Source organism: Pocillopora damicornis, chromosome 5, assembly GCF_964200805.1.
Source record: "Pocillopora damicornis chromosome 5, jaPocDami1.2, whole genome shotgun sequence".
Taxonomy (NCBI): domain Eukaryota; kingdom Metazoa; phylum Cnidaria; class Anthozoa; order Scleractinia; family Pocilloporidae; genus Pocillopora; species Pocillopora damicornis.
This window is the reverse complement of record NC_142674.1, coordinates 28725396-28749959: the sequence shown is the minus strand read 5'-3', so window position 1 is coordinate 28749959 and position 24564 is coordinate 28725396. Positions and strand designations below refer to the sequence as shown.

The 24564-nt window shown below is 37.5% G+C and overlaps 3 protein-coding genes across 9 annotated transcripts; 2 read left to right on the top strand and 1 right to left on the bottom strand.

The window, feature by feature from the left end:
- The first annotated feature begins 8 nt into the window (after positions 1-8).
- On the top strand, positions 9-5919 carry LOC149046344 (neutrophil cytosol factor 2-like). Of its 3 annotated transcripts, none has more exons than XM_089207436.1 (10): positions 9-153; positions 1456-1739; positions 1827-1909; positions 2455-2563; positions 2784-2918; positions 3387-3497; positions 3746-3802; positions 4302-4400; positions 4874-5346; positions 5441-5919. In XM_089207436.1, exons 2-10 carry the CDS (start codon positions 1530-1532, stop codon positions 5553-5555), a joined length of 1392 nt encoding a protein of 463 aa, XP_089063562.1. In that variant the 5' UTR covers positions 9-153; positions 1456-1529; the 3' UTR covers positions 5556-5919. The 3 variants fall into 3 exon arrangements, with proteins under 3 accessions (XP_089063562.1, XP_089063561.1, XP_089063563.1); XM_089207435.1 differs by lacking the exon at positions 9-153 and adding an exon at positions 821-1022; XM_089207437.1 differs by lacking the exon at positions 9-153 and adding an exon at positions 1185-1239.
- Positions 5920-6209: 290 nt separating this feature from the next.
- On the top strand, positions 6210-21132 carry LOC113684846 (uncharacterized). Of its 2 annotated transcripts, none has more exons than XM_027202252.2 (7): positions 6210-6347; positions 15792-15868; positions 17007-17113; positions 17376-17483; positions 17652-17756; positions 17992-18378; positions 18752-21132. In XM_027202252.2, exons 3-7 carry the CDS (start codon positions 17032-17034, stop codon positions 19141-19143), a joined length of 1074 nt encoding a protein of 357 aa, XP_027058053.2. In that variant the 5' UTR covers positions 6210-6347; positions 15792-15868; positions 17007-17031; the 3' UTR covers positions 19144-21132. The 2 variants fall into 2 exon arrangements, with proteins under 2 accessions (XP_027058053.2, XP_089063572.1); XM_089207446.1 differs by lacking the exon at positions 6210-6347 and adding an exon at positions 15660-15682.
- Positions 6884-15655, bottom strand: LOC113684845 (putative histone-lysine N-methyltransferase PRDM6). 4 transcript variants are annotated; one of them, XM_027202251.2, is made up of 5 exons: positions 15313-15655; positions 10651-10999; positions 8399-8688; positions 8056-8305; positions 6884-7928 (listed from the first exon to the last, which is right to left on the bottom strand). In XM_027202251.2, the coding sequence occupies exons 2-5, from the start codon at positions 10883-10885 to the stop codon at positions 7327-7329; spliced, it is 1377 nt and encodes a 458-aa protein (XP_027058052.2). In that variant the 5' UTR covers positions 10886-10999; positions 15313-15655; the 3' UTR covers positions 6884-7326. The 4 variants fall into 4 exon arrangements, with proteins under 4 accessions (XP_027058052.2, XP_027058051.2, XP_089063565.1 ...); XM_027202250.2 differs by lacking the exon at positions 15313-15655 and adding an exon at positions 12036-12488; XM_089207439.1 differs by lacking the exon at positions 15313-15655 and adding an exon at positions 11149-11489.
- Positions 21133-24564: the final 3432 nt, after the last annotated feature.

Below are 24564 nucleotides of genomic sequence, written 5' to 3'. Positions count from 1 at the left end.
ACAGCCTCCTCTTGGACTTTTTGTAATTTCAATATCAAGAGGTCTTTCCACGTCAAGTTGTTCTTACGACAAAGTTGCACGTACATGTTTGCCTCGTAAGAACTTAGCTACTGCTGAGACAGCTTTTAAAAGAAAGGTAGTTTGGAACATTCGGTAAGCAATAAGTCTGCATTTGTATGATGACACAGAACCTAACTGAATTTCTATTTAAGTATCACCATAATGGCATTGATTTGCCTTTGGCCTGATTATGTTCCTTAAGTTCTTAAATATCATGCAATGCACTTTGTTGTTCCTTCTTCTGACTTCTTCCTTATCTGCTAAAAATAACTGAACAACAGAGTCGGCAGGTCTTTGACCTGAAAATAGCTTCTGTAAGAGACATTTTATGTTTTCAAATGCAAATGCAAAGCACAGTTTTTTAATTCCATGGCACAATGCGCTTGTTTAATAACGCTTTCGAGATATTTTTAGGCAGATTTATGAAATCGTTTTTGTTAGTACCGTCGCGACATAAAATTGGACGCAAGTATTAATAACGATTGACTCGGGTCACTCACAGAGGGAGGAGATAAATGAGTTAACAAGAAATCAACATTTGAACTGTATTCGATCAATGGCACGTAATGACGATCAAAAAAGGAAATACGAATTTCTGGCATATTACTGACTTTCCATTTTTTTGATAAATTACGTCAAATTATATAAAGGATCTTGAACAAATAATCATAAGAATTCACCTTTTTTATGTCGTATAATTGATAAATCGAAAATTCCTTTCATTATTGAAAGGGAACCTGAATTTCCCACAGCGCTGATTATTCATTCATCTACATCCGCAAAGTATAAACGTGCGTCAGTCAACGCAGAAACATCCCACTTGTATACACACCCTGTTCTCGACTTCCGCTCTGTAAATAATAAATTTGCTTTCAGTCGTCAAACAAATTTTCGGGTGCACTCAAAGTTCAATCAAATTCACCAACTCGGCTAAAATCCAGTCAAGCTGAAGACAAAGTGAGGTGAGCACAACTTCATCCATTTAATTTACTTTGTCATGGAGCCACTAGTAGTCCGATGGACTGATTAGAAATGTAATACTTAAACCAAAAGTCGAGACGAAAGGTAGAAATTGTTGTCCAGTGGAAATAAGAGCATCCTTGGATATATTTAATCTAGATTAAAACTGAGGCGGTGAGCGATGAGGGATTCCGGGAACAATTCAATATTAAAACAAAGGTGATGTAGTTTATATTGGAAGCCCTTTGGTCGTCTGTGTTCACACAATGTTACTACATAATTATTAGTCAGTTCAAAGTGATTGGAAGTAATGCGCGATCAAGAAAGATAACTCATGATAAGGAGATCCATCGGGTTTCCTCAGCAATCGCCTCTACTAATAATGCCTGGATGATCACTCAATTAGTTAGTGTTTCGCTGTTGCTTTTGTTGTAGTGTTCTGATTGACGCCAGGAAAGCAGTGTTCAGCATTTTATTTTTGCGTCTCATTTCTTAAAATTCATTTGGACATGAAGGAGATGTCCACGGTAGAAATATTGAAGATTTGGAAAGATGGCGTGACTTTTATGGAGAAGGGCAACTACGAAGAGGCACTAAAAAACTTTATGGCTCTAGAAGGAAGGACTGATTCTTCACAGCAACTGATCACTTCGGGCAGAAATCTGTTTAACATTGGACAAATGTATCTGGCCCTTGGAAGAATGGAAATGGCCGCACAGGTGTGACACATTACCGGAGTGTGCATGTTTCTTTTGTTAAGTAGATGATCTAACAATGATTATTATGATCTACTCCATTTCTATAAGGCATTTGAAGAGTCAATAGCAAAAGACCCAATGATGGCGATCGCCCATTATACCTTGGGAAGCGTCAATTTGGCTTTAGATAGGTGAGGAAGATTTGAAGTTTGCTGCTATATAATGTTTAACTTGGTTACTTGTCAACCTTATAAAGAATCTAAGCAAGATTATTGTGCTGTTTCAAATAGAAAATGAAAGCAAAACTCTTTCATCTACAACGGTAAAATTTGATGTAAAATACAAGGTAACTTGCCTCAGATAATCAAAATGATAACCTTATTATCGAATGTAAGTGGTAATCACCTGCCCGAATTGAGCGCCAGTAGGACATATCATGCGTTGTATATGGTCACCGAGCATTTCGCCACTTCAACAATTGTTCTTGTTTTTTTTTCTTCTTTCAAGTGGAAACTTCTAAGTTATGGCTAGTTTTTTTTCTCAGATTTTGTCATAGTTTTGACTGATTGGTAATAGGACTTCGTCAAATTTTGCCTGTAATCATTCTCCTGATTAACAATCGGACTCCTGCTTCGCGGTCGTCCGATTTCGTTGATTACCGATCCAACTGTACTCGACTCAGACTTATTACCATTATTTGTATTGCAATTCAACCATTTTTTTTTCATTGCTTCAGAAATGAAAGAGCCTTAAGGAACTTTAGTGACGCTGCTTTATTTCTTCGTGGAAACAAATTGATAAAGTATGATCAATTAGGCTTGAAGGTTAACCTTTACTTATGTGAGGTAGGCTTTCAATTTTATTTTTGTTGTTATTATTATTATTTCTCATTGCTGAACCTGTCCTAACTGACAAAAACGTGACACAATCGTCATCTTTCGTTTTCCTCCACACAATTCTCGGGTGCTCGTGTTCATTCAATCTAATGAGTGTGTTTTATACCTTTTCAAATTACCTAGGACATCTCTCCAGTTTACAAATAGTGTTTTTGTTTTGGGTGTGTAGGTTCTAGCTAACAGGGCCGTTGCTCAGTCCAGATTAAAGAATGCCGAAGAAGCCAAGAATGATTTTTTGATGGCCTTACAATTCAAGATGGAGCCACGACAAAGCGTCATTCAGGACCTTCTTCTTTGCTGGCAGGTTAGCGAGACATGTATATTTCAGTGACAAGAAATGAAAGTTACATCTGACAGCTTTTAGTTAATGTGACCGCAATCTTGGTAAAACATAATAGTATAAAGTAACATATCAACAGTATAAATTCTCATATGACCAACCAATCATCTTTTCAACCAACCACCAAAGAATTTAACCAATCTTCTCAAAGAGAAAAACCAGTAATTCCTACTGGTAAATAACTTAATCTTTCAACAAATCAAATAAACTACTGGGAAAAGGAGAGAATAACTATGCCACTCGCAAAATATTAACCATAAAAAAATTGAAAACCAACTGATCATGCTTTCCCGACTGACTGGCGGCAGGACGAATCAGGTTAATTAGAACTTCTACCAGAATGACTGACTCACCAAGAGCTGGCAAACACCATATAGCTGATCCCAAAATTCACGGAGATGTTTATTTTCTTTTTCATCTTTTTCATTTCAGTCTGGAAAGAGTGTAGAGCCTCTTAAGATGCCATCGCCATCTGTTTTCAAACCTTCAAAAGGAGCCACTGATGCTATAAACAAAGAACATAAATTCATGGAGAAATCCAAGGTTCGTAGGTCGTCTGAACAATATTGTAAATAAGCCACGTTAAAGTGTTTCTAAAGCTAACGTTTTAAGCCTTTACATTACTAACTCAGTTGATAAGACCAAATTATTTTGTAATATTCCGCGCTGACTCGGCACCACAGTTTCTTTTTAGAAAATTACCCCCTATATGAATTATATTTGCTTGCTAGAATGTCACAAATGGATGCTGATCCACGGTTTATAGTGAAATGGGTTATTGTTGCCTTCAGGTCGTTGCTGAGGTTCAAGTTAGAAGTTTCCCTGGCCCACGAACTACACCAGCTAAGGTAAATTACCACACAAACTCTCCAAATAGAATATATATATATATAGCACTGTTTTACGAAAGTCCAAATTTTACATTATTTACATATATATACATATATATATACACATATATATATATATATATATATATATATATATATATACATATATATTTATTAATGTATGTATAGATAGATTGATACCTGACATATTATTGATAATTCTGAAAGTTCTATTCCATTTCTTTAGTTTTGTTTGCCTTGATTGCTTCCTGTGGAAAGAGAGATGTCACAGAGAGCTTAAACAATAAATATAAGGGCATATAAAAATGTCTAATTTTTTAGAAGGGGAAATATTCGGGTGCCTTCCGTTGAAAAAATTATTTCTGGCCTGGATCCTGGTAGTGGTGAGGGGTCATTCAGTGGAGGAGCTACAACACTTAACTGTCTGTGAAAGAGAGGAGGGCAGTAGTACAATTGCGGCTGAGCTAATTTCTGTTTTGTTTCAACCTCATTGCAGCCCCAACCGACTCGTTCCCCACCTCGTTCTCCGAACCTCTCAAAAGCTGTGGTAGACGAATCTCTTTCCGAACAGCACCTCCCTCAAGCAGCTTATGTGGTCAGTAACAACGTAATAACGTAGGACCCTCATATCACAGAATTAGAAAGGAATTCAGTGCTGAATTCATTTTACTGGATTGTTGTTCTGGTCAATTACTTAAGACATCGGTTGGGGTAATTTGCGATTAAACGCTATAAGCTATGAATGAAAACACAGTGCTGAATTTTAGTTGATAAGTCACGGAAATGATATGAAATGATAAACCTGGATGCCCTCTGGAAATTCCTTGCAACAGCAAAGATCCGTCAGATCCACATCCGTCTCAGTCCTCAGGTATTGTGCTGGAAATTTATCTTCACTATCCTCGCTTCTGGTAAATGCAACATGGTTTGTTTATCTTAGAACTGCTTGACTGCACATACTCAAAAAAAAAATTAAAAAAAAAACAAAGAAAACAGAAACAAAAAAAAGAGAGAAAAAGAAAGCATAAACAGAACAAAACTTTTTTTTTATTTTGACCTCGCCCTTAGAAATCCACAAGAGATGCACTGCTAAACGACTTACGGAAAAACGAAACAGTCACATCTGGGAAGGAACCTCCCAATAAACCGCTCCCCGTTGTACCTGACTTTGTAGACAGCCCTCAACAGTCGCCGCGTGCTTCTCCTACTCCGAGATTTCCGAGAACTGATTCTGGATATCTTTCACCCCGATCTTCAACAAAGAGTTCAAAGAGTGGATTTAGGCCAGTAACTCCACCGGAAAATTCCCGACCACGGACTCCTGTTGAAATGGGACCTCCCTCCAAGCCCCTCCCGCCTACCCCAAGATCAAAAAGCCTAAGCCCCATTCCATCGCGAGTGCCCGCTGAGCCTAGAAAAACACGTGACGTCGAATTGGTTTTCACACAATCTATTAAGGTGGACGAGTCAGTTTCAATCGTGGAACTTTTGAAAGAGGCAGCTGCTGCTTTCAAACTACCTGAAAATTCATTTGCACTTTGGTAAGGCAATTACCGTGGTAACTAATTCTTTGTCGTAGTCATATAGCGTCGGAGAGTCAACCTTGTATAAACCCATTTTTTTTTCCTTTTACAGGTGCATGAAGGACAACCAGCTCACAGTTCTACAAGATCAGGATCTGGAAGAAATCCTCCGCTCATCGTCAAACAACAGTCCTCAAGTTTTCTGCTACGAAAACAAACCAGAGTGAATGAGTTTCGACTCGAATTTTCAATAGCGGAGGGGCTTTGATCGATACATGCCTCGTGGAGAGTCCGTTTTAGAAGAACAAGTAAAAACTTTGCGCTGAACTCACTGACTTGTTTTGATCTCACTGATATAGAAATACAGATCTCGATAGCCTGACTAAACTGGAGAGCTCCTTTTGTTTCTCCCTATCATCACAAACGTAAAACCCCATGCGCGGCGAGGGTGGATAAAATGATTACGTTGAATAAGTCTTCGTGAGGCTATGGCTTTACTAAAACCACTCTGTACTTTTTTGCTTTTTTTTTGGTTTTTTAGTTTTAGGTTTCGTTTGTTTCTTATTCAATAATAAAACACAAATAATGGAGGTCCAGAGTATCTCTCCAATTTATATTAATTTTATTGATGGATTTTGTGTCTGCTGTCCCTATATATCTGGCACTTTGAATATGTATGAGCAAAAGAACTGCCTCTACCCTGCCCCTAAATACTGGTGACGATATGGTTGCGTGACAATCCAGTAACAATCCAGTAACGAGTATGGTGACACGATGAAATAACCGGGGATACCGGTAGACTGTTGTCACAGCATTTGTCGCAGAAATTATGGGACGTTTGGTTTACTGACAAGCAAGTAACATTTGGTGGGTGCAGTGGTGGTGAAAAGTAAGGAAGGCGGGTCAAAATCTGTATTTGAGAGGCAATCGGAGATGGCAACGAACATACCGAAAGTTCCAACTTATTCTCGAAAACAACGTCGAAATGACGACTCAAGTTGGTTTCTACGGACATAAAGGTAGGAAATTCAAAAATATTTCTTAATATTTCTTATTTAAACTGCATTTAGGTTAAAACACGTGGTGCCATCTGAAATAAACCGTTAACTAACCATTGAGACTTCGAAAAGTCCTCGCGTTGCACAAATTAATTTAGCCAAAAGCTTTTAACAGGAATGTGCAGAAAATATTACCTGAAGCTTGATTAATTTGAAGATTTTGCATAGGATGAAAGTTAATTTTGTTTTGGAGCGTCAGTGAAATGCATGTTTGCTTAATTAAGCTTAGTGGTAAACAGTCCTACATAATAAGAGTTGCCCAGCTCCTCCTAAAATCAATCCAGTGTTTATTTGGAGATTATGAAAGGTGGGTTGAGTGCTTTGAAGGTAGTAGAATGATTTATTTCCCTTAGCGGAGCTGTCATATACTTTTGGAGTGTTTTAGCAAAGAATACCATTCGGATTTCTATTATTTGGATTTTTCTTTGAAACGAGCCGCATATCTGCTTTTTGCCAACGCCTGCAAATGGTGAAATGTTGGCACAGTCTTTATTCAATTTTCATTTTATTCCACGTGAAAATGTTACATGCATTTGAAACTTGTCATGTGCAAAGCATAAGAAAAGCAGTTGAATAGCTGTGAGAAGAAATATTTTCCAAACAATGTCTATGTACGCCTTTTAATTCGAGTTATTTGGATGACTGTTCGTTCAAGCCACAATTTATATATTTTTCCATTTATTTTCTTAACAAATACAGTTTTGCAAGTTCTCGGTGTCTTTTTCAATATTTAGAAGACCTTTTAACCTATCAGGCAATTGAGCAGTCATTTGAATAACTTGTTTACACGACAAACCAAACTCCATATGACAGTTTTCTTAGGAAAGAGGCCGAGATACGTGAGTTCGCCACTAAAAGTGACCTGTTTTTTATGAATGGTTGCGTTAAAAGATGACAATTGATTTGAAATTATAAATTCTCGAATATGCTTTATTTTCCTCTAAAAATGAAACTCTTGGCTTGCTCTATCGTGTCTTGGCGACGCTTTCACTGGACCGAGGGTTCCCTCGGTCATATGTACTCGTACGTGCTGGTTCAACAAAGCAGCGCTGGCAAAGGCGCTTGCGCAATAGCCACATCTGAAAGGCCTTTCATTAACATGTGTCTCCATGTGTGTACGGTACTCTAGGGGATGAGAAAACGATTGGTTACAGTGCGAACAAGTCAAGTTCTTCCCTCCATTGATACCATTACAATGATGCACTTCAAGTTGTTCTCGATTTGTAAATGCTTTAAAGCACTGGTTGCACCTCCAGGTAAAATCGTCTGCTGGATCAAAACGCGCAGGCGTCCTGGTTTGTTGTTTGTACCCGTAGCCTCGTCCGCGATACGAGGTTGTTCTTCTATCCTCGGTCAGCATCACGTGATCTTGCTCTGATTTGCTCGATTCGGCAGGTTCATTTCTTCGCAAGGGAGGCCGGCCCCTTTGTGCTGGTGCATGGTCTGTAAGATTTCTCCTAGCCCCTGGCTCAATTGTTTCGTTTTTATCCGCTCTGGCCCGAGACCTTTCTTGGGCGACCAGATCCCGAGGGGGGTGGACCCCTGTTGATAGACATTGGATTTAAGTCACTTAACTACCAAATCAGAATGACGTGGAGGAAAATGTGGGTGTAGTAAAAGAGTTGCAGGTGCCCATTACACTTTCCACTACGGTCATAGAAACACTCACCTCTACTTCCAGAATCACTGAGTGCCACAGGAACCCCCATGAATTGTGAATATCTTGTATCGTACCACACTAGCAGCTCCTGCCCAGGTAGAATCTCTCGGATTGTCCTGTAATAGACACAGCCATGATATTGAAATACCACCATGTTCTGTTCTTTCTTGTGTCGAGCGCAGCGAACAAACCGCATCCAGCTGGAATTAGCTTCATCTCTGCCATCAAGATAATGACTGACCTGGCCATCATGGAACACCTGAAGAAGAAAACATCAAATTAACTGCACTTTACCAGAGAGTTTTCTTAACAGGAATCACCTTCAGTGGTGTTATGATTAGAAATTTTTTACCTCCCACATATATTCCGTCTCTGTTTCAACTTTGATGTCTTCTGGTCGCACAAGCTTTCCCTCGTAAGGCCCGATCCAGGTCCCTGCGGGTATTCTCTTTCTTGCACACACTCCGTAGCCAACACAAGGAATGCTGGATGTACACAAGCATACCTCGTCCGGAAATTTGAGAATAGATCCGTTTTCCAAAGGACTATGGGATTGCCCAGCGCTGACAAGTTTTCTAAGAGAGTGCAAAGGCCCGTGCATCGGACATTCTCCATCATGTTTCTCGTTGCAAATATCGCACCCTATAAACACAAGTGGTGATTAGCTGGAACAAGTTAAAATAACCAACAGGAATCATTTTTGGTTTATTGTATGAATGACAGCAATGAAAGCCGAGTTTTGCTTATGGTTCGTTAATTATTAAACTTTGATAATGAACAATTGCTGTTAGGGGAAAATCGTTCGACTGTTAATGTAAATAACGATTATTTAAAAAAGAACGAAATCTCAATAGCCCTTGGTGAGAGCGATGATGGCGAAGTGCTAACGCTTGAAACGTCAGCTTTGAAATTCTTAACGGTGGCCAATTTACATTATGAACTCAGTTAATAATGCCAAAATTATCTGGTTATATTCCCCTACCGACGCTACACCACAGTTTCTTTTAAAAACCACCCACTTCATTCACAGCTGTTAAGCCCGAAGAAGAAAAGTTCGCGTGACAATTTTGAGTTGGCGACAACATAGGCCAATTTCGATGGGCCAAGTTCATAAACAACCCATCAAGTTGTTTGTTTCACTACCAGACATTTGTTGAAGTCGTTGACATGTGGTTTTCTGCTGAAAGCCAATCCTGATAGAGCGTAGCTGGTCGCTTTTCATTTAATAGGTTGAAAGAATGTATTCAGAATATAAACAATGCCAGGTTGTACCTCCCTTAACCACATGGAAACAATAATAATCTGAAACTGTTCTTATTTGTCAAAATACATTGAATTCTTCATCTCACTTGTCTCCGGCGATTAATTTAATTTTAGATGAGTTCCATGTTTCCTTGACTGCTTATAAAGTAACCTCGTACACTGATAGTTCTATTCCTAAAATAAAACTCAGTAATTCACTATCATCGGTCCAACGTTGTAAAAATTGAATAATAGATGAGAATTTCTAAGAATTTTCCCATAGCTTGTATTGGAATCTGCCTTTATCAATAATTTTTTCACCCTATATAACCCGAAATCATGTTCCGCAAATACCAATTATTATCTCCGTCGTCAAAAATAAATTTTTATGGCAAAAGTTACAGAATTAAGCATAGTGAATATGTCTCTGTTAACTTCATTTTTTTGTTTCTCTCTTACTTGGTATGTAAGGAGCTAACTCAAATTATTTGCATATTTAATATGCATAAATCGCATCCCTGACGCAGATCACAACTTATAAATTTACTAACTTGAAAAATGAGATGAATTGATTAACTGGTTCAAAACTATGTGACTAGTTCGCGAGGGGACTATTTATGAATTGGTTAGTGAGACTGTAAACTAGCAAATCACAGTCCTCGGTGTGGGGTCGATATCCGAAACAGATCGGTTTGTATCAAATTATTAACAAACAGTTCTAGCGTTTGGACAATTAAGAGACTGAATAGTTGATATTGAAATAATTTTAGTGTTACATCCAAAACTCGTGTTTTAAATCAGAAGAACAGGACCCTTGGAGGTCTCATTCTAAACCTGCCATGTTTCATCCGATCGCTCCTTAGTTTGTTTATTTTCTTCCTGCAAACATTTGGTAAGAATAAAACTTGCCTGGCTGGTTATCTTCCATTTTCGCGTCAGATTTTGTTTGTGCGAATATCGTTTAAACGAAGAGGGAACGTTGAGGATAGCATCATAAAAGTTTTAAAGGAACTTGATAAAGTTTATGAAAACTACGTGCTTCTCTACTAGCGATTTTGGATAATTATTTTCATAGTAATGAATGCGAACCTTTCCGCCCTCGCGCAAAGTCGCGAACGTCACGATAAATTAACAGAAATTCATTCTTTTCTCGACTCCATCCAAAGTAAACAATAGTATATTAAAAGTGTAGATGAATGTTTCAGATACTAGCCCTGGTAAACTTATCAAAGCTTTATGCAGTTTATCTCGCAGTGAATTTTTCTTTATTGTTTTGAAGGAAGCTGTGTTTCGTTTCGTTTCGGTATGGCACCGTTATGAGACTTTCCAGACAATATTTACATCTCTGATGTTTATACTTACATGAAAAAGCTTTGTTAGACGCGCCATTTTCCAGTTGCGAAGCTTTTCTTCTCCGTTGCTGTAGTTGGATAGGATCCACTAGACGAATGGGCGTGTAGCCATACAAATAGTTGAACAAATCTTCAGCGGTTAGCTTAATCCTTTGGGTGGACGGCGGATTAGGCGAAGTTTGGAGCTGAACAGGAGAAGTTTTTCCTCCCTGTCTTGTTCGATCCAACGTTGTAAATGTTGCCATTTGTAAAATCTCGACTTCGGAACAATCAGACTCGATCTCGAAAAAAGCGTTGCTATAGCTGATGATCTTTACTGTAGGTTTCACGTTAGTAAAGGAAGTTTAACAAGCAGAAACCTATGAAAAATGGAAAAGTATATCAATAAATTATCACACAACGCTCTATCGGCTCTTCTCACCAGGTGCCATATTCTTGGCCTTATACAAATGACATAAGTTGGAAAGGAAATTATTCATGCTTTGTCAAATGAAGCGTACACCGTCACCTGCTCCACGTTTTGAAAAATTGATGAAGGCTAAATAACTTCTTGGCGGTAAAACAAGCTTCTTTTCTTCGCCAAGGCAGGTAGTCGCTCTACCATTATTTTGACAGAATATTTGTGGCACGTGCCGGCAGGCCCACCAAACTTCAGCTTATCGAATAATTTACGACCGAAATTATTCACTCCGACAAGACTGAACAAAAAAGGAACGCTTTCCATAACACTTTGCGCTCTTACTCCAAATGACAGTACTGTATGATATCTTTGTCACGGTTTTTCTGTCGATAATGCCTGATGGGCAGCTCTGATGAAGTTGTCTTAATGCCTTCCTTACTGACCGACACAATGTGTCACGGGTAATTTAACAAGCAAACACAAAACTTTAATAGACACTTTCCCGAATTTTCGGTGAAGGAAATATTATCAAAATGTCTAGTTTTAGCGGTAAAAAGAAATCTGATATGAAGTAAAAAAAATCAGCGCTATTGAAACTGATCGTTAGTTGAGATGAAATCTGTAGAAAAAATTTGTTCCACACCGAAGCCACAATATTATTGTTTCGAAGTCGTACAGCTCTCGCAGTCAAAACCCTAAGGTTAAAATAACCAAGCTTTCCATATCTACCGTGGTTTTAGCTATAAGAAATATTTTACTATCTCCGATAAAATTATCTTTGGCGTTCTTGATCTTCAAAATTTAGGAATTCCTGAGCACCTGCGTGAGCGAATACATTAGTAGCTTGAGAGGCAGAATCTAATCAACCTTTAACTTAAAGTTTCCTTGAAATTTCTTGTTCTCTAATATTATTTTTCTCTAGGCTACTGAAATGTCGTAAAAATGGAAATGCCATATAACAAAGACAATTTACAAGTTATCTGAAAACTTCTTACCTGAACTAGAGATGCAAAGTAAAATTTTAGTCTGTCTCTAAATTACGCAATGAAAGGTAAACTCCATCAGGTCTTTCCAAAAATATGAGTCTTTCGCAAGATTTTTCGCGTCGCTTCCGCTCGTAAAGATCTCAGAAGCAGGCGAGAGTCTGTGCTATGGAACACGTGCGTTTCTTTGATTTGACGAGCACGTGTTTAATCTTGAACCAGCAAAAATGTTGAGGAGGAGTTTACCAAACGGATATCCGAAATGGGAAGCGATTTAAGGCAAAAAATTTCCGTGTTCTTTGTAGAAACGAAAATGTTTTGAGAAATGTAAAGGCAGTTCTAACACAAAAATTAGATGCTCCTAAGAGATTCTCCTGCGAATCTGTTCGATCGGCTCACAAAGTCAACCTCGTACTTGGCTGTACTAGAGTACCTGGCGTGAGTAGAAAGCGCTAGAGATAGAATGAGAGAAAGCTAGTGAAAAGTTTGACTTGTTAATAATTGATTACGTTCCTGGGTTAAGTGACAACAGATTCAATCAATATGAAATTTCAATAATTAATTTTGTGTTTTGAAAATAGCTTCAATTGTTTGCTAGAGAAAGTTATTAAATATGGATGACCTGTCAAGTAGGTTTCCATAATTCATAGCGCTGGCATTTTATGGCAGTGAAAATTTACCTCGCATTCCGACTTAAATATTCTGTTCTATGTTGACGAAAGAAATGAACTTTAATCAACTCTGAAACAAGGTGAAAATGATAAAAACTTAGGCGGAGCTTTCGAAAAAGACCATTTTAAAAATTGGCAGTTGTCTCACGCGGATGTTTCTGTTTCGAAGATGTTTGCCCGAAGGAGAATATACTCCACACAACATCCAAAGCTGAAACTTTGATGAAAAAGGTTATTTTTTAAGGAGTCTCTGTTCGATTAACTTTGTTCTTTTATTTGGCTCCAAAACATGCGAAGCAAATATTTATGTTAGGGTCGGAAAAGAATACATCGCGATTTGTTACTCAAGGCTTTTGAGAATTTCCTTGACTAAAACTACTACCAGAATACTGAGACGCAATTTTTTTATTTGACATATTTATTGCTAATCAATAAATGTTCTCGAAACTGTGGTTGCTTTAGGAGACCACTATTCATTCGGAAAAGTGGGAACCTTTTAGTCAGGTTCATTGGGCCTCTTTAATTTTTCATAAGGGTTGTCTCGCTTGTTAGCTCTGTGTAATTGAGATCTTTCCAATCTAAACATAGGAAACAGTTTATGGTAAGCTATGAAATAATGATCAAACTCAAATAGAATATTTAGCACTGGAGTTATCTGACATTAAACAATGCAGTTCCATAGACTTTTGTTCTTTTTGTTTCAAAGGAATCAGTGTTTTTGACATATGTCAACGAAATCAGACTCTTCTAAAGCAAGCTCTTCAGTTTCTTTAATATTGCATTCATTTGATTGAGTGTTAGAGAAATGAAGAACAAACTCGCTGTCGCGGAATATTAATTAGAAGGAACTGCTTCACTCCACAGAATCTTGTTGGACTGTAATGTAATTGACCTTTATTTGCGCTTGCCTATTAAGACCAAGGTAGCTTAGTAGGGTGCCTAAGTTAATAAAAACCAAAACTTGAAAAATACAAAATAAACCTGCAATTTATCTCCGATTAACCATTCGTTTCGAGCTAGAAAAGATTTTACAACACAAAATCACTTTATTAGTAATGCTTCATGTTTTGAGTTTTGGTCGTAACGTTGAAAATATGTCAAGTTTAGATACTGACAAAGTGTGTTATCTGGACACAAACATGTAGAGAGATGAAATCACTTTTTTTTTTAATCAGTGTTCAGCTTGGCAAAGCACAGAAACAAGATAAATCTAATCGGAAAAATTTGACTGGAATGTATATGAAAGAGTGCCGCTTTTTTCTGGTAATGCTATGTCAAAAGATAGCTACCTTATTTCCACTTCTGTTTCAATTAATCTTTATCACTGAATCTTTAAGCTATAAGAAATTACTCAAGAATCCACAACAAATGAAAAAAATTTGACGTATTGCTTTTATTGTCAAAAATGCTTAAAATGTAGCGAAAGAGGGAGTTCTTGAAAAGATAAAATCTCTTTATTGATATTCAATTTTCGCATGTCGCTATTTTTTCGTTATCATACGTCTTGGGGGAAAGTAGTAAAATATGATAAAAGGAGAGTTGAAATTAAAATCTAACCAAAGATTGATCACTTCGTAATGGTCATTCCAATGTTTAAATGCAATGTAATCTCTTGAACTACACTGATTTAGCCCTAAGAAATTTGGATCAAAACGCGCACGCAGTAACTTTTTAAGTAATGAATCGGGAGCGATGGGAACTTGTCCTCATGGTAGTTTTTTTAAAGTTTTGGTTCGTGACATTTAAGTCAAATTGATTGCGCATGCTCCGACTTGGCAGGTGAGTCTCACCGGCGCGAAAATGAAATAGTAACTGTGCTAGTATGGATGAGTTTGAAACAACTTTTTCTATCAAAAAAGAATAACACTGTATTTTAATTTGAGTAAGCCACGTTTGGAATCATATAATCGCGTTGCGCTGTTTTTATTATGATATGAAAGCCTTTGATTATCTTTGTAGGGAATAAATACGAACATTGTATGGTATTTCAATTAATGACAATTTGCCGAGTTCTTTTTCTTTTGATCCCTAGTTTTTCTAGTCTGAGTTGTTGTTGGTGTCTCAAAATTGTTAAATGGATCCATTCTTAAGAATTGGTTCCACGCTTGATGATATAATTAGACAATTAAATGCAGAACAATATGTGGCTTTTGACGGATTGAGCCACTCAGACTTTTGATAAACCTTTTCCTAATTTTACTCATGAAAATTTCTGAGTAGCATGCGAGAACTTATGACTTAAACATCTATAAAAGACAGTCGGAGCTAAATAGATATAATTGATAATAATAATTTATCAAATAGGTTAATCTTGAGTCACGAATACGGAGAAACAGATGAACCTTTTAGAACCTTTTTATAAGATATGGAAACTTTTAGATTTTTTTAAGAGATAACTGCACTGACCCAAGTCTTAATGCTTTCAATTCCTCGGAGATGAAAATTTGTTTATTTTTAGTTCGCAAGTTTAACCACCCTGTGAACGGAAAATTACTTTTTTTTTAACCACTTGATGTGTTAATTCAGTAAATAACCACGATCTTGTTCGGTTGATTCTTATACCTGACTCTAGATTACATCATGGCCTTCTAAAAGTTCATTTTATCAAATAAGCATACCTTTGAATTTCACGAATGATCCACGTCCTTCAGGCAAGGTTTACAGCTTTAAACTGCGTTGAAACTTCCATCGCCTATTAATGTCCATCAGGTTAAAAATTTCTTTCCATTTCATTTTATCAGAGAGACTTTTAACCTTCATGCGGTCATACTTTCCAACGATGGAATATTTCCGTAAATCAAGGGTCATTGTGCCACAGATGAGTTGACAAACAGCAAAAATCCAGTTAAGTTTAGGAGCTTAAGATGAGGCGGGTTAGTTTTCACAAATAATAGAGTAAATGAACATGAGTGAACTTTAGTGGTCTCAGTTGATGATTTTCTGACAGATCAACCTGTCACCAAGCAGGTTATTTACTGGTAATGACGGGTGCGCTTCATTTCCACAAATCTTTTTTTGAACGATTTATCAGTTTATCACAAATTATCTTAAATATTTCCTTTCCTCTAATTTCCATCTGTCTTTCGTGGACTTACAGGTTTGAGCACATACGAATTCAAGATACCGACGGTTGAACCAACACGGTGTCAATGATGCGATTTTGGTATTAAACAGGTTAGTTGGAGAAAAATTTCTGTTTTTATCACAGATCTTTGTAATTGAGGGTGAACTTTGTGAGGTTGTGATCAATTCTTTATTTTTCTCTATCATCTCTACTATTACCATAAATGTTAAATTTCCTAAAGAGTATCTGCTCACTTCAAATCAAATGCCTGGTACTACAAGATGTCAACAGGAGGCGAGGCAGACCAATAGTAATTAGGGGGTGGTGTCTGTCCCGTGAGATCTACAAATTGATCAGCGAACCAAGAATTCTAAGTGCATTTCCTAGTGGAGATTTTGTATAAGCTCATCAAACAGCGCATGACAGCAGCCATAATTTAAGATCATTATTTGAAATTGGCGCCAAGAGGGTTCTCAGACGCTGTGTTTGACAGGCAGGACTGTCATTTACTTTCAACCTGTTCGATGCAGTTCTACATCATATGATTAACTGTGACGATGATACTTGCCACAGAATTATAAAACTCAAGCTGCCAAGCTTGTATCGACGATTACGCTCAGTTTGACCTCGACATGAGGTTGACGAGGCGTGAACACAATTCTGTTGCATAGATGATTTTTCCCTCCATTGTGAAGCCTCTCTCCGAGTTATTCTTAATTGTAACCAACTAAAGGTGCAAAAAGAGCAAACATTTTCCGCTTCACTTCACTTATTTCTACTCCCGAAAAAGATTGATGAATTAAAATTGCCTGACTATGCAGTCTGTACTGGGTGCCCCCTTCTCCACTCCCAGTCGGCCACGCCTTGTCCTCTCTTTACGGAAGAGAGCAATCAGAGATTGTTCCGGCAATTCTTCTTACCAAAAGACCTTGGCTGTAGAAATTGGAAATTTCCGCAGAAGTCACCTTTTTTATTTGTTATTTACACACCAAATGTATAACACGATACCTTCAATGTTTGTTTCCCTCTCTCACCGTTATATACCTAAAATAAGTGCTACTCTTTACAAATATGGTGGTGTATATTTAGCATCTCTTTCGGTTATTGCTTCAGTCAAAATCTTCAGTTCTTGTTTTTTTAGCTTTTTGTGAAAAAGTCAAAACGAGAAATTTTATTACCACGAGCCACATATATGCTTTCCTCTATACTATTTGCTTTTTTTTCTGATGTAAATTTTTTTTTCGACAGGCTACTGTTTGTGAAGTGTTTTACTATGATTACGCTTTTAACATTTCTTCTCCCGATTTTGCTTCATGAATGCAATGTCATTGGAAACGTCACTGCAGCATCAAATAGTAAGTAAACAAGTCTTCCTGAAAACAAACGTTTCAACTCGGATATTGCATCTAGTCAACAGCTGACTCTAAACGGCAATGTGGCTTCCCAGATAAATATCCTAATAAAACAAGGCTAAAGGGAGTGGTGCTGAAGTCCACACTTCAGCTAAGAAAGGCAGATTATCACGAGAATACTCACGACTAAGTTAATCAACGAAATATAATACCGACAGTATTTCTCAGTCTAATTTCGTTCTTTCAAACAACAATTTGTTCTCAGATAAAACATGTTGGACCGAATGCACAAAAACATGTGGTGGTGGAATGCAAGTCACTTGTCTAAATAACACGACAATAACGAGAGCCTGCAATACAAGACGCTGTCCAGGTTAGTATGGGTATGTCCCTTTTGGCTTTTAGTGTTTATGCTGCTCGGGAACAAAAAAGGGTGAACTTAAGCCAGAACTGGAGACATCTTTTTCATGTTAGATATACCATTTATCGTGTAAGATAGCAATGCTCAATTTTTTTTTCATTTTTCATGAACAAACCTCAGGGGATCCCGAGTGGACGACGTGCACTTTATCTTGTGGCGGAGGGATACAGAAGAACATTGACAATAGCAGTATTCTGCGAACGTGTAATACTATGCCTTGTCCAGGTAAGTAATTATTATTAGTATTATGTCGGTCTCCCGGTTTGAAAACAAGACCAATTTTGTTCATAACTATTTATGATTTATTGCGTGCTCAGCAAGATAGGATATACATATTCTTCTCTTGCTGGCCGGTAAAAGTCAATAGTAAAAATCACACGTCTCCTTGCTCTCAGCTCCCAGTGTCATAAAACACCGCATAAGTTCGTACCCAGCTTTTTGTGCTATCACATTCTTTCAGGAGATGCGGGGTGTTTATCTGCTTACCTTAGCTTTGAACACGTTTACGATCACATTGTGTACGACGAGTCACATAATGGCAACGCTGGAACAATGCATGGATGCGCGCGCATCGTAAGCAATGGTAAATTTGGCAAAGGATTGCAACTGAGCGAAGATGGAAATATAACATTTGATGTAGAAAAATTTAGCAATCGACCAACAGATGCAATTACTATATCTTTGTGGCTTAATTTATCACAAGTCAATGGTTCACACGAGCTTTTTTTCACTTGCGGCACTCCTGAGCTCTATAATATGGGTGATTATCATTTTGCAATCGAAGATGGGAAAGTCCATTGGCTTGAGGAACTTCCTGGAGGTGGAACGCGTTTTAATGTTTCTTCAAGTATGTATCTCACCTTTTTATCTTTTTATAAAAATTTCTGACTGTTTTCATTCTAAATCATCATTTTTCTTTAGCTCTCTTTCACAAATGCGCTTTGCAACTTGTCTATAGTAAGCTAAGAGACAGAAACTTGTTCGCTTGATCTAGTCCCATGGAGACAGCTCAGGGGTCTATGTGTCCATGCAGCAGAAAAAAATTAGTTCTATCGCCAGTTCTCCGACTATTGTCCGTCCTCTTATATTTCTTACAGGGTTTTCGTTTACAGATCTGTACATTTAAGAAAACAAAAATAATCAAGGCTTGCATAGTGAGTTGCAAATATTTACTGTTGCCATAGCACGATCTCTTCTGATTACCTTAACTTGTTTCACAGATACTACAATAAAAAGCGGTACGTGGTACCACATCACAGGGACCTACAGACAAAGCACAGGGAGGGCACGACTTTACATTAATGGACTCCTGTCAAATGAAGTGCGACCTTCGATGACTCCAAAACGGTCAGCAGTACCTAAGCCCAATATTACCACGCATGCGCAATGGAAGTGTGCCAATTTAGGCAGTTCACCGAAAGAGAAGCCTTTACAAGGCATTATAGATGAATTTCGGATCTTTAAATGCGAGCTCTTACCACAAGAAATTATGGATTTGTACAATAAGAATACTGTCAAGAAATTTCGAATTCCAGCACGAAAATCAAATTCGTTAATGAGACGACCCCTATGGCGAAAAGACTTTTCTGAATCTCTTTCCTTAAAAAAATAATGATCTCTATGCATGGAAAGTTTATAAAACTTCGATCACTGAACAGCTGTATCGCCTATTGCTGTACCAGCTGCTTTCATTTTTCGGATATATTCTTCTAAAGTTTACAGAGGATGAAATTTGAAGTAGATTATTTATTCCAACGTGTTTTGTGTCACTATGAGGAAGGAGTGGGAATATGCTAAAATAAGGAACACCGGACAATGGAACACGCCGGGACACCGCGGACTAAAAGTAACGATAATAGTGAAATAAAAAAATTAATATATATTATATATTATAAAAAAGAATTGAAAAGAATGAAATTATGTGTGGTTCGTGCCCTTGCCCCACGTGGCAAGTCCGCCGTCAAGTTTTCCGTTCACCAATAACCTCGTTGTAGGTGCCAGGAGGACTGGTGCTGTCGATGCGTTGCTCTATTTCAGTAGCGTAAATAACTTAAACAAAAGGAAAAGCTCTCAGCTTTAGGAGCGAGTTATAGATAAGCGCACAAATTAAGATATGGCATTGAGCTATCGGAGCTAAGAAAACACTCACGCAATAAGGAAGCTTCCCGTCTGAAACACAGACAGAGCAGTAAAAAGATAGATTTCTTGTTTGCAAACACAAGAAATATTATCAAAGCTTGAAGTGATAGCAGTAGACTTTGCAATGGACACTTATGTAACCTTGCCTTTCTTACTGTTTAAGAAAACCGCATAGCATCTGTGGCGATGTTATCAGTCAGTCGAAAATCGAGATGGCGGGCACTACTCTGACTGAGAGCGTAAACAATTCCTAATTGATTTTTTTTTCATTTTATTACTTTTAATGTTTCGCGGTGTTCCAGAATGTTCCCGTGTTGAAAGATATTCCGGTGCTTTGACGCGTTCCAGCCTTCCGGTTTGTTACTGTGTTCCGGTATGTTCCAGTGTTCCAGCATGTTGCGGTGTTCCGGCATGTTACGGTGTTCCGGAGCGTTCCAGTGTTCCAACATTTTACTTTTAATCCATCCAATATCTCATTAGCTGAAGTTGTTTGGACAAGTCTCTCGACTCTCATTATTTCAAAATGATTGCGTGACATATTCCTATCTGCCGATGAACACCGCAACGTAACGCCGATGAACGCTCCGGTTAATAAAAGTTCGGTATTGAAAGAAATGGCATCCATCTTGCTCAATCTGAATATTACCCAACACTAAACAAGTTAAATTCTTCGCCACGTGGTAAGAAATTTTCCACGAAAAAGATAGCACATGCCTGTTTTTCTGTATGAGCTTGTACTCACTCCTTCGTTAAATTTTTTTTATGCCCAACACCGAACATGTCGCAATGTCTTAGTCGATTTTCTAATCTTGTCCTCAAGAGGAACCACGAGGGATTCCTCAAAGACAAAAGACGGAAGTACATTAAAGACCAGTATTAATTTCTCATCATCAAGGCCTTTTTCGCCACCGGCGCAATTAGAGCAGATGATGATCTCCATAAGAGAAACCTTCCTCGCTTCTCTAACATTTCTTGTTAAAAGGCAGGCCCCCTTTAGAAAACTACTAGGAAATTAGTGCTGCAAAGAAAAATAAACTGAACATTCTTTGTGTTAAAATGATATGCACAACAGGCAGTATGGGTTGTGAAGAGTAAACAAAAACCATGCATAGTCGCCTGAAATTTGAAATACTGAATGCACAAGCTCTCATTGAAGGTATCTGTTTTCGTTTCGTGTAAATTCTTTTTGTAAACTATAAAATTGAAAAGTAGCTTTGTAGACTTAACAAATTTAATGGAACACGTGTCTTTCAACACCACCGGGACGTAACTGATAAAGCTCTTACGTTGAAAGCCTTATCAAGCTTGTCCATCAGTCATCAGTGCTGAAGAGAATACGACGAAAGAAATTTGTTATGTAAACAAGTGATGAAAGTAAATTTCCTTATTAATTTCACACAATGAGAATTTTATTGGAAAAGTTAGCCAAAGAGATCTATTAAAACAAAACGCGTTGAGTGAGGTCCCGATTCTGACCATATCATTGCGCCTTAACTCTAAGCTGACAACCTGCGAATTCTGATCCTCAAATTCATGTGCAGATTGACGTTTGTATTAGTGTTGCACACCCTGGAACTTTCTCACCAGACCTGTTGTCTGTAAAATAATCTCGACACACTTCATGTGACACTAATTTTTTGTTTCATCTAACCCCTATATTAACGCTACTTCGCAAAGTCGTTAGAGTGGAAACCCTAAATCGATTTGGCCCTTCCTTCGAAAGGGACAAAATACATGCAATTTAAAAACGGTTCCGCGTCTTTAAATACCGCGTGTTAAAGAAACCCCTAAGAGTGAAGTGTTTTTGCGAGGGACGCATTTGGACATTTGCTATTGGTTTGCTGCGAGAATAATTACGAACAAAAGAGCCGACCCTGCACGTGTAAGTGATTGAGACTTTCAAAATTAATTTAGGTGTGGGGACACACAGGAAGACTGAAAAGGACTACGTAATATTGATGTATAAAGTAATAATTAGCTTAATTGCACCGATCGATCAAACACATTATTTTAACGATAAATGCATTGTTCATCAGTGTACCTCCCTTATAGTTTAATGGAAGTTTTTCTTGCGACGCAACTGCCCCAGCACAGTGAGCAGAGAGACCAGCACATATATCAAACTGCTTTTTGTATTTGGATTGTGAAAATGAGCGCAGTTGTATCCACATTTGATGAAGTCGAAATTATTGTTAAAAGCCAACCGATAGATCTTAGAAGTCATGGTAAATCCACAATTGAAACCTTCAGCTCTGACCAGGGTAAAAAAATCGAGTAGGACAGCAGTTATATTTCCGAGCTATTCTTTAAATAGCTGCGTTACTTTTGGTCCAAAGAACACCCATGAAGGCGAATTTTTCATCTATTAATAACAGTCGTACACTTTATTCAAATTTCTAACTGAATTCTAACACTAATCGCTTTGACTGAACGAATTGATTATACTGTACTCTAACAACATGCATTAGTTTCTAAAATTTGCCAATATTTATGGTGTAACAAATGTAAATACTTTTTTGTGAGTTAAGAATATTACACAGTTCAAGCACTTTTAGGTAAATTAATGCAGAGTTGATGGTTATTATTTTTTTCATTTTCTTACCTCAAAGACTATTGTGTTTACTTGCATAAGATTAGAGAGTCACGCATACACAACATTTGTTCTCTCCTTGAGCGTTTTTTAGGTTTTTATTTGTTGTCGTTTAAATAAATGCTTCCGAAAATTCTGAGATATGAACGATGATTAAGTTTTGAGAGACATTTTGTCAAAATTTATTTCGAACACGAGTAAATAATAATTTGTGGATATCTGGATATATTCATTAGACTCTTAGACTTTCAGACAAAATTAGTTTAACACTCCTTTTGTTTCATAATTTTAAGCAAAAACAAACCGCAGAAAAAAAGGGAAGAAAAGAAGACGTTATAGCTTCCTTTGGAAAAACGTTGGAACTCGGACGAAAGGCTTTTCATCTCAAGTATGGGTTGATTGAATGTTACTGCCCATTGACTTTCCTTCTTGTCGTCACCAAGAAAATTTTCTTTCACAGAACAGAAGAACATTTTCAATTGATTCATCATAAAATTGCCCCTCCTTCGTGTTATTACATGCTGAGATATTTTCAATTCGGTGATTAACGAAGAAGTCTCTTGTTACGCAATTTCCTGACTTTTATCTTACTGTACATAAAATATTAAAAAGTGCGCCTAGAGACTCAGATGTAGCATTGCGTATTAGTGCGGTTTTTTTCTTTTGGCAAGGAGCAGGTGTCATATCTGTCAAGGTTAACATATTTTCCTTGGCAAGTTAACAACGTAATTTATAGCTCTTCTTTTTACATCTGGGTGTTACCTTGTGATTACTTTGAACCATGTCTCGGATAGCTTTTCATTTGTGGGACGGTGCAGAACTCTTAACCGTGTTTAAGCTCATCCGGATATTGGGATAGATTGCGCAATTTATTGGGAATAGATTGCGCAATTTGTTGAACTTTAAAATAAACTTATAAGAATTAAAACTGGCGGCACCTTCAATTTTTCATATTTATCTTGAAGGGAAGTACTTAATATTTAAAGTTTGCTTCTCGCTAAATTTGAAGTGACAAATGTTGCGAAACTTCATACTCTTCATTATGAAGATCATGCATTATTGAACACATTTTAAACAGTGAATTCATGGAAGGAAAAAAAAACTCCCAATGTCTTTACTTAATGTAATATTTTAGAAAAAGCTTAGAGCCAGAATGAAAGTTAAACAAAGACAAGGTGTTATGTAAGTTAGCATTTACAACAAGTCAGCTAATTAAACTCGAACAAAACCTCACATCCGTTTTCAGGAAATCATTAGATAAGAGGATAAACTTTAAACCTACCATTTCTAAGTTTCTGTTTTCACAGTTTTTAAAATCAGAAACAGGGCGATACTTTTAAAATGTTTTCATGAAAGAAACCTTAGCTTTTGATCGCGTGTCTCCGATGCAATAAATTAGCAACTGAATCCGTTAGATCCTCACAACACCCGTAGGCAGCACCACCTTTGGGACTAAAAATAACACCATAAGTAGTTCATGTGAGTTTTGAAAGGGAACTCCCCCCTCGGTCCTTCAGATGAAACATCATTAAGATAGAAGTAAGATTTGCAAGAGGCCGGCCGGCTGAAGGTAGTTGGTTCATCGAGTTTTTCTTTTCAATTACTTTTTTTCATTAGAATCCAAATGTCATGTGAAATATTTGCCCGAATTTTCGGTGATATTTTATGAATGGTGAAAAGGTCACCACTTCCGCTACAGAAATACAATGACCCTGATAGAGTTTAGTTAAGAATCGAAGAAGCACTTATCTTCAAAAGACGATAACCAGACAAAATGAAGTCCGGTGTCAGACAGCCATTAAGCTCGAAAAAAGCAAGTTTAATTACGCAAAAGAAACTAAAGAACAAGCTAGCACTTTGTGTGTCATTCGCGTGCGAGACTTCATTTACACGCATTTTGAGTGTTCTTAAACAACCCTACGTCGGTGATTATGCCAGTAAACCGATAGAATGTTCGGTTTATTGCTTTCACGAAGAAATCTTAATGGTATACTTTTTGAATGTTCTATCTGTTCAATACGCAGCGGGTTTTTAAGACCAGTCATCGTTCATGCATTATCTTAGATATACACTGCTCACAAAATGCCCAAAACAAACGTTTGCCTACTCATCTGGAAAAATGCGTTCTCTGTTCAAAACTTATTTAGTTTAGACTCATTTCCGACTCAAAAACTCCACTTTATTGTGCTCAAAGCTTAATTAGAGTAATGTATGTAAGTGTATGTAAGTTTGATAGGAACACGCGGCAAATTGTCGGCAACCGTCTAGTCTGTTAAGTGTTTCATCCAAGCAATTTATCACAAA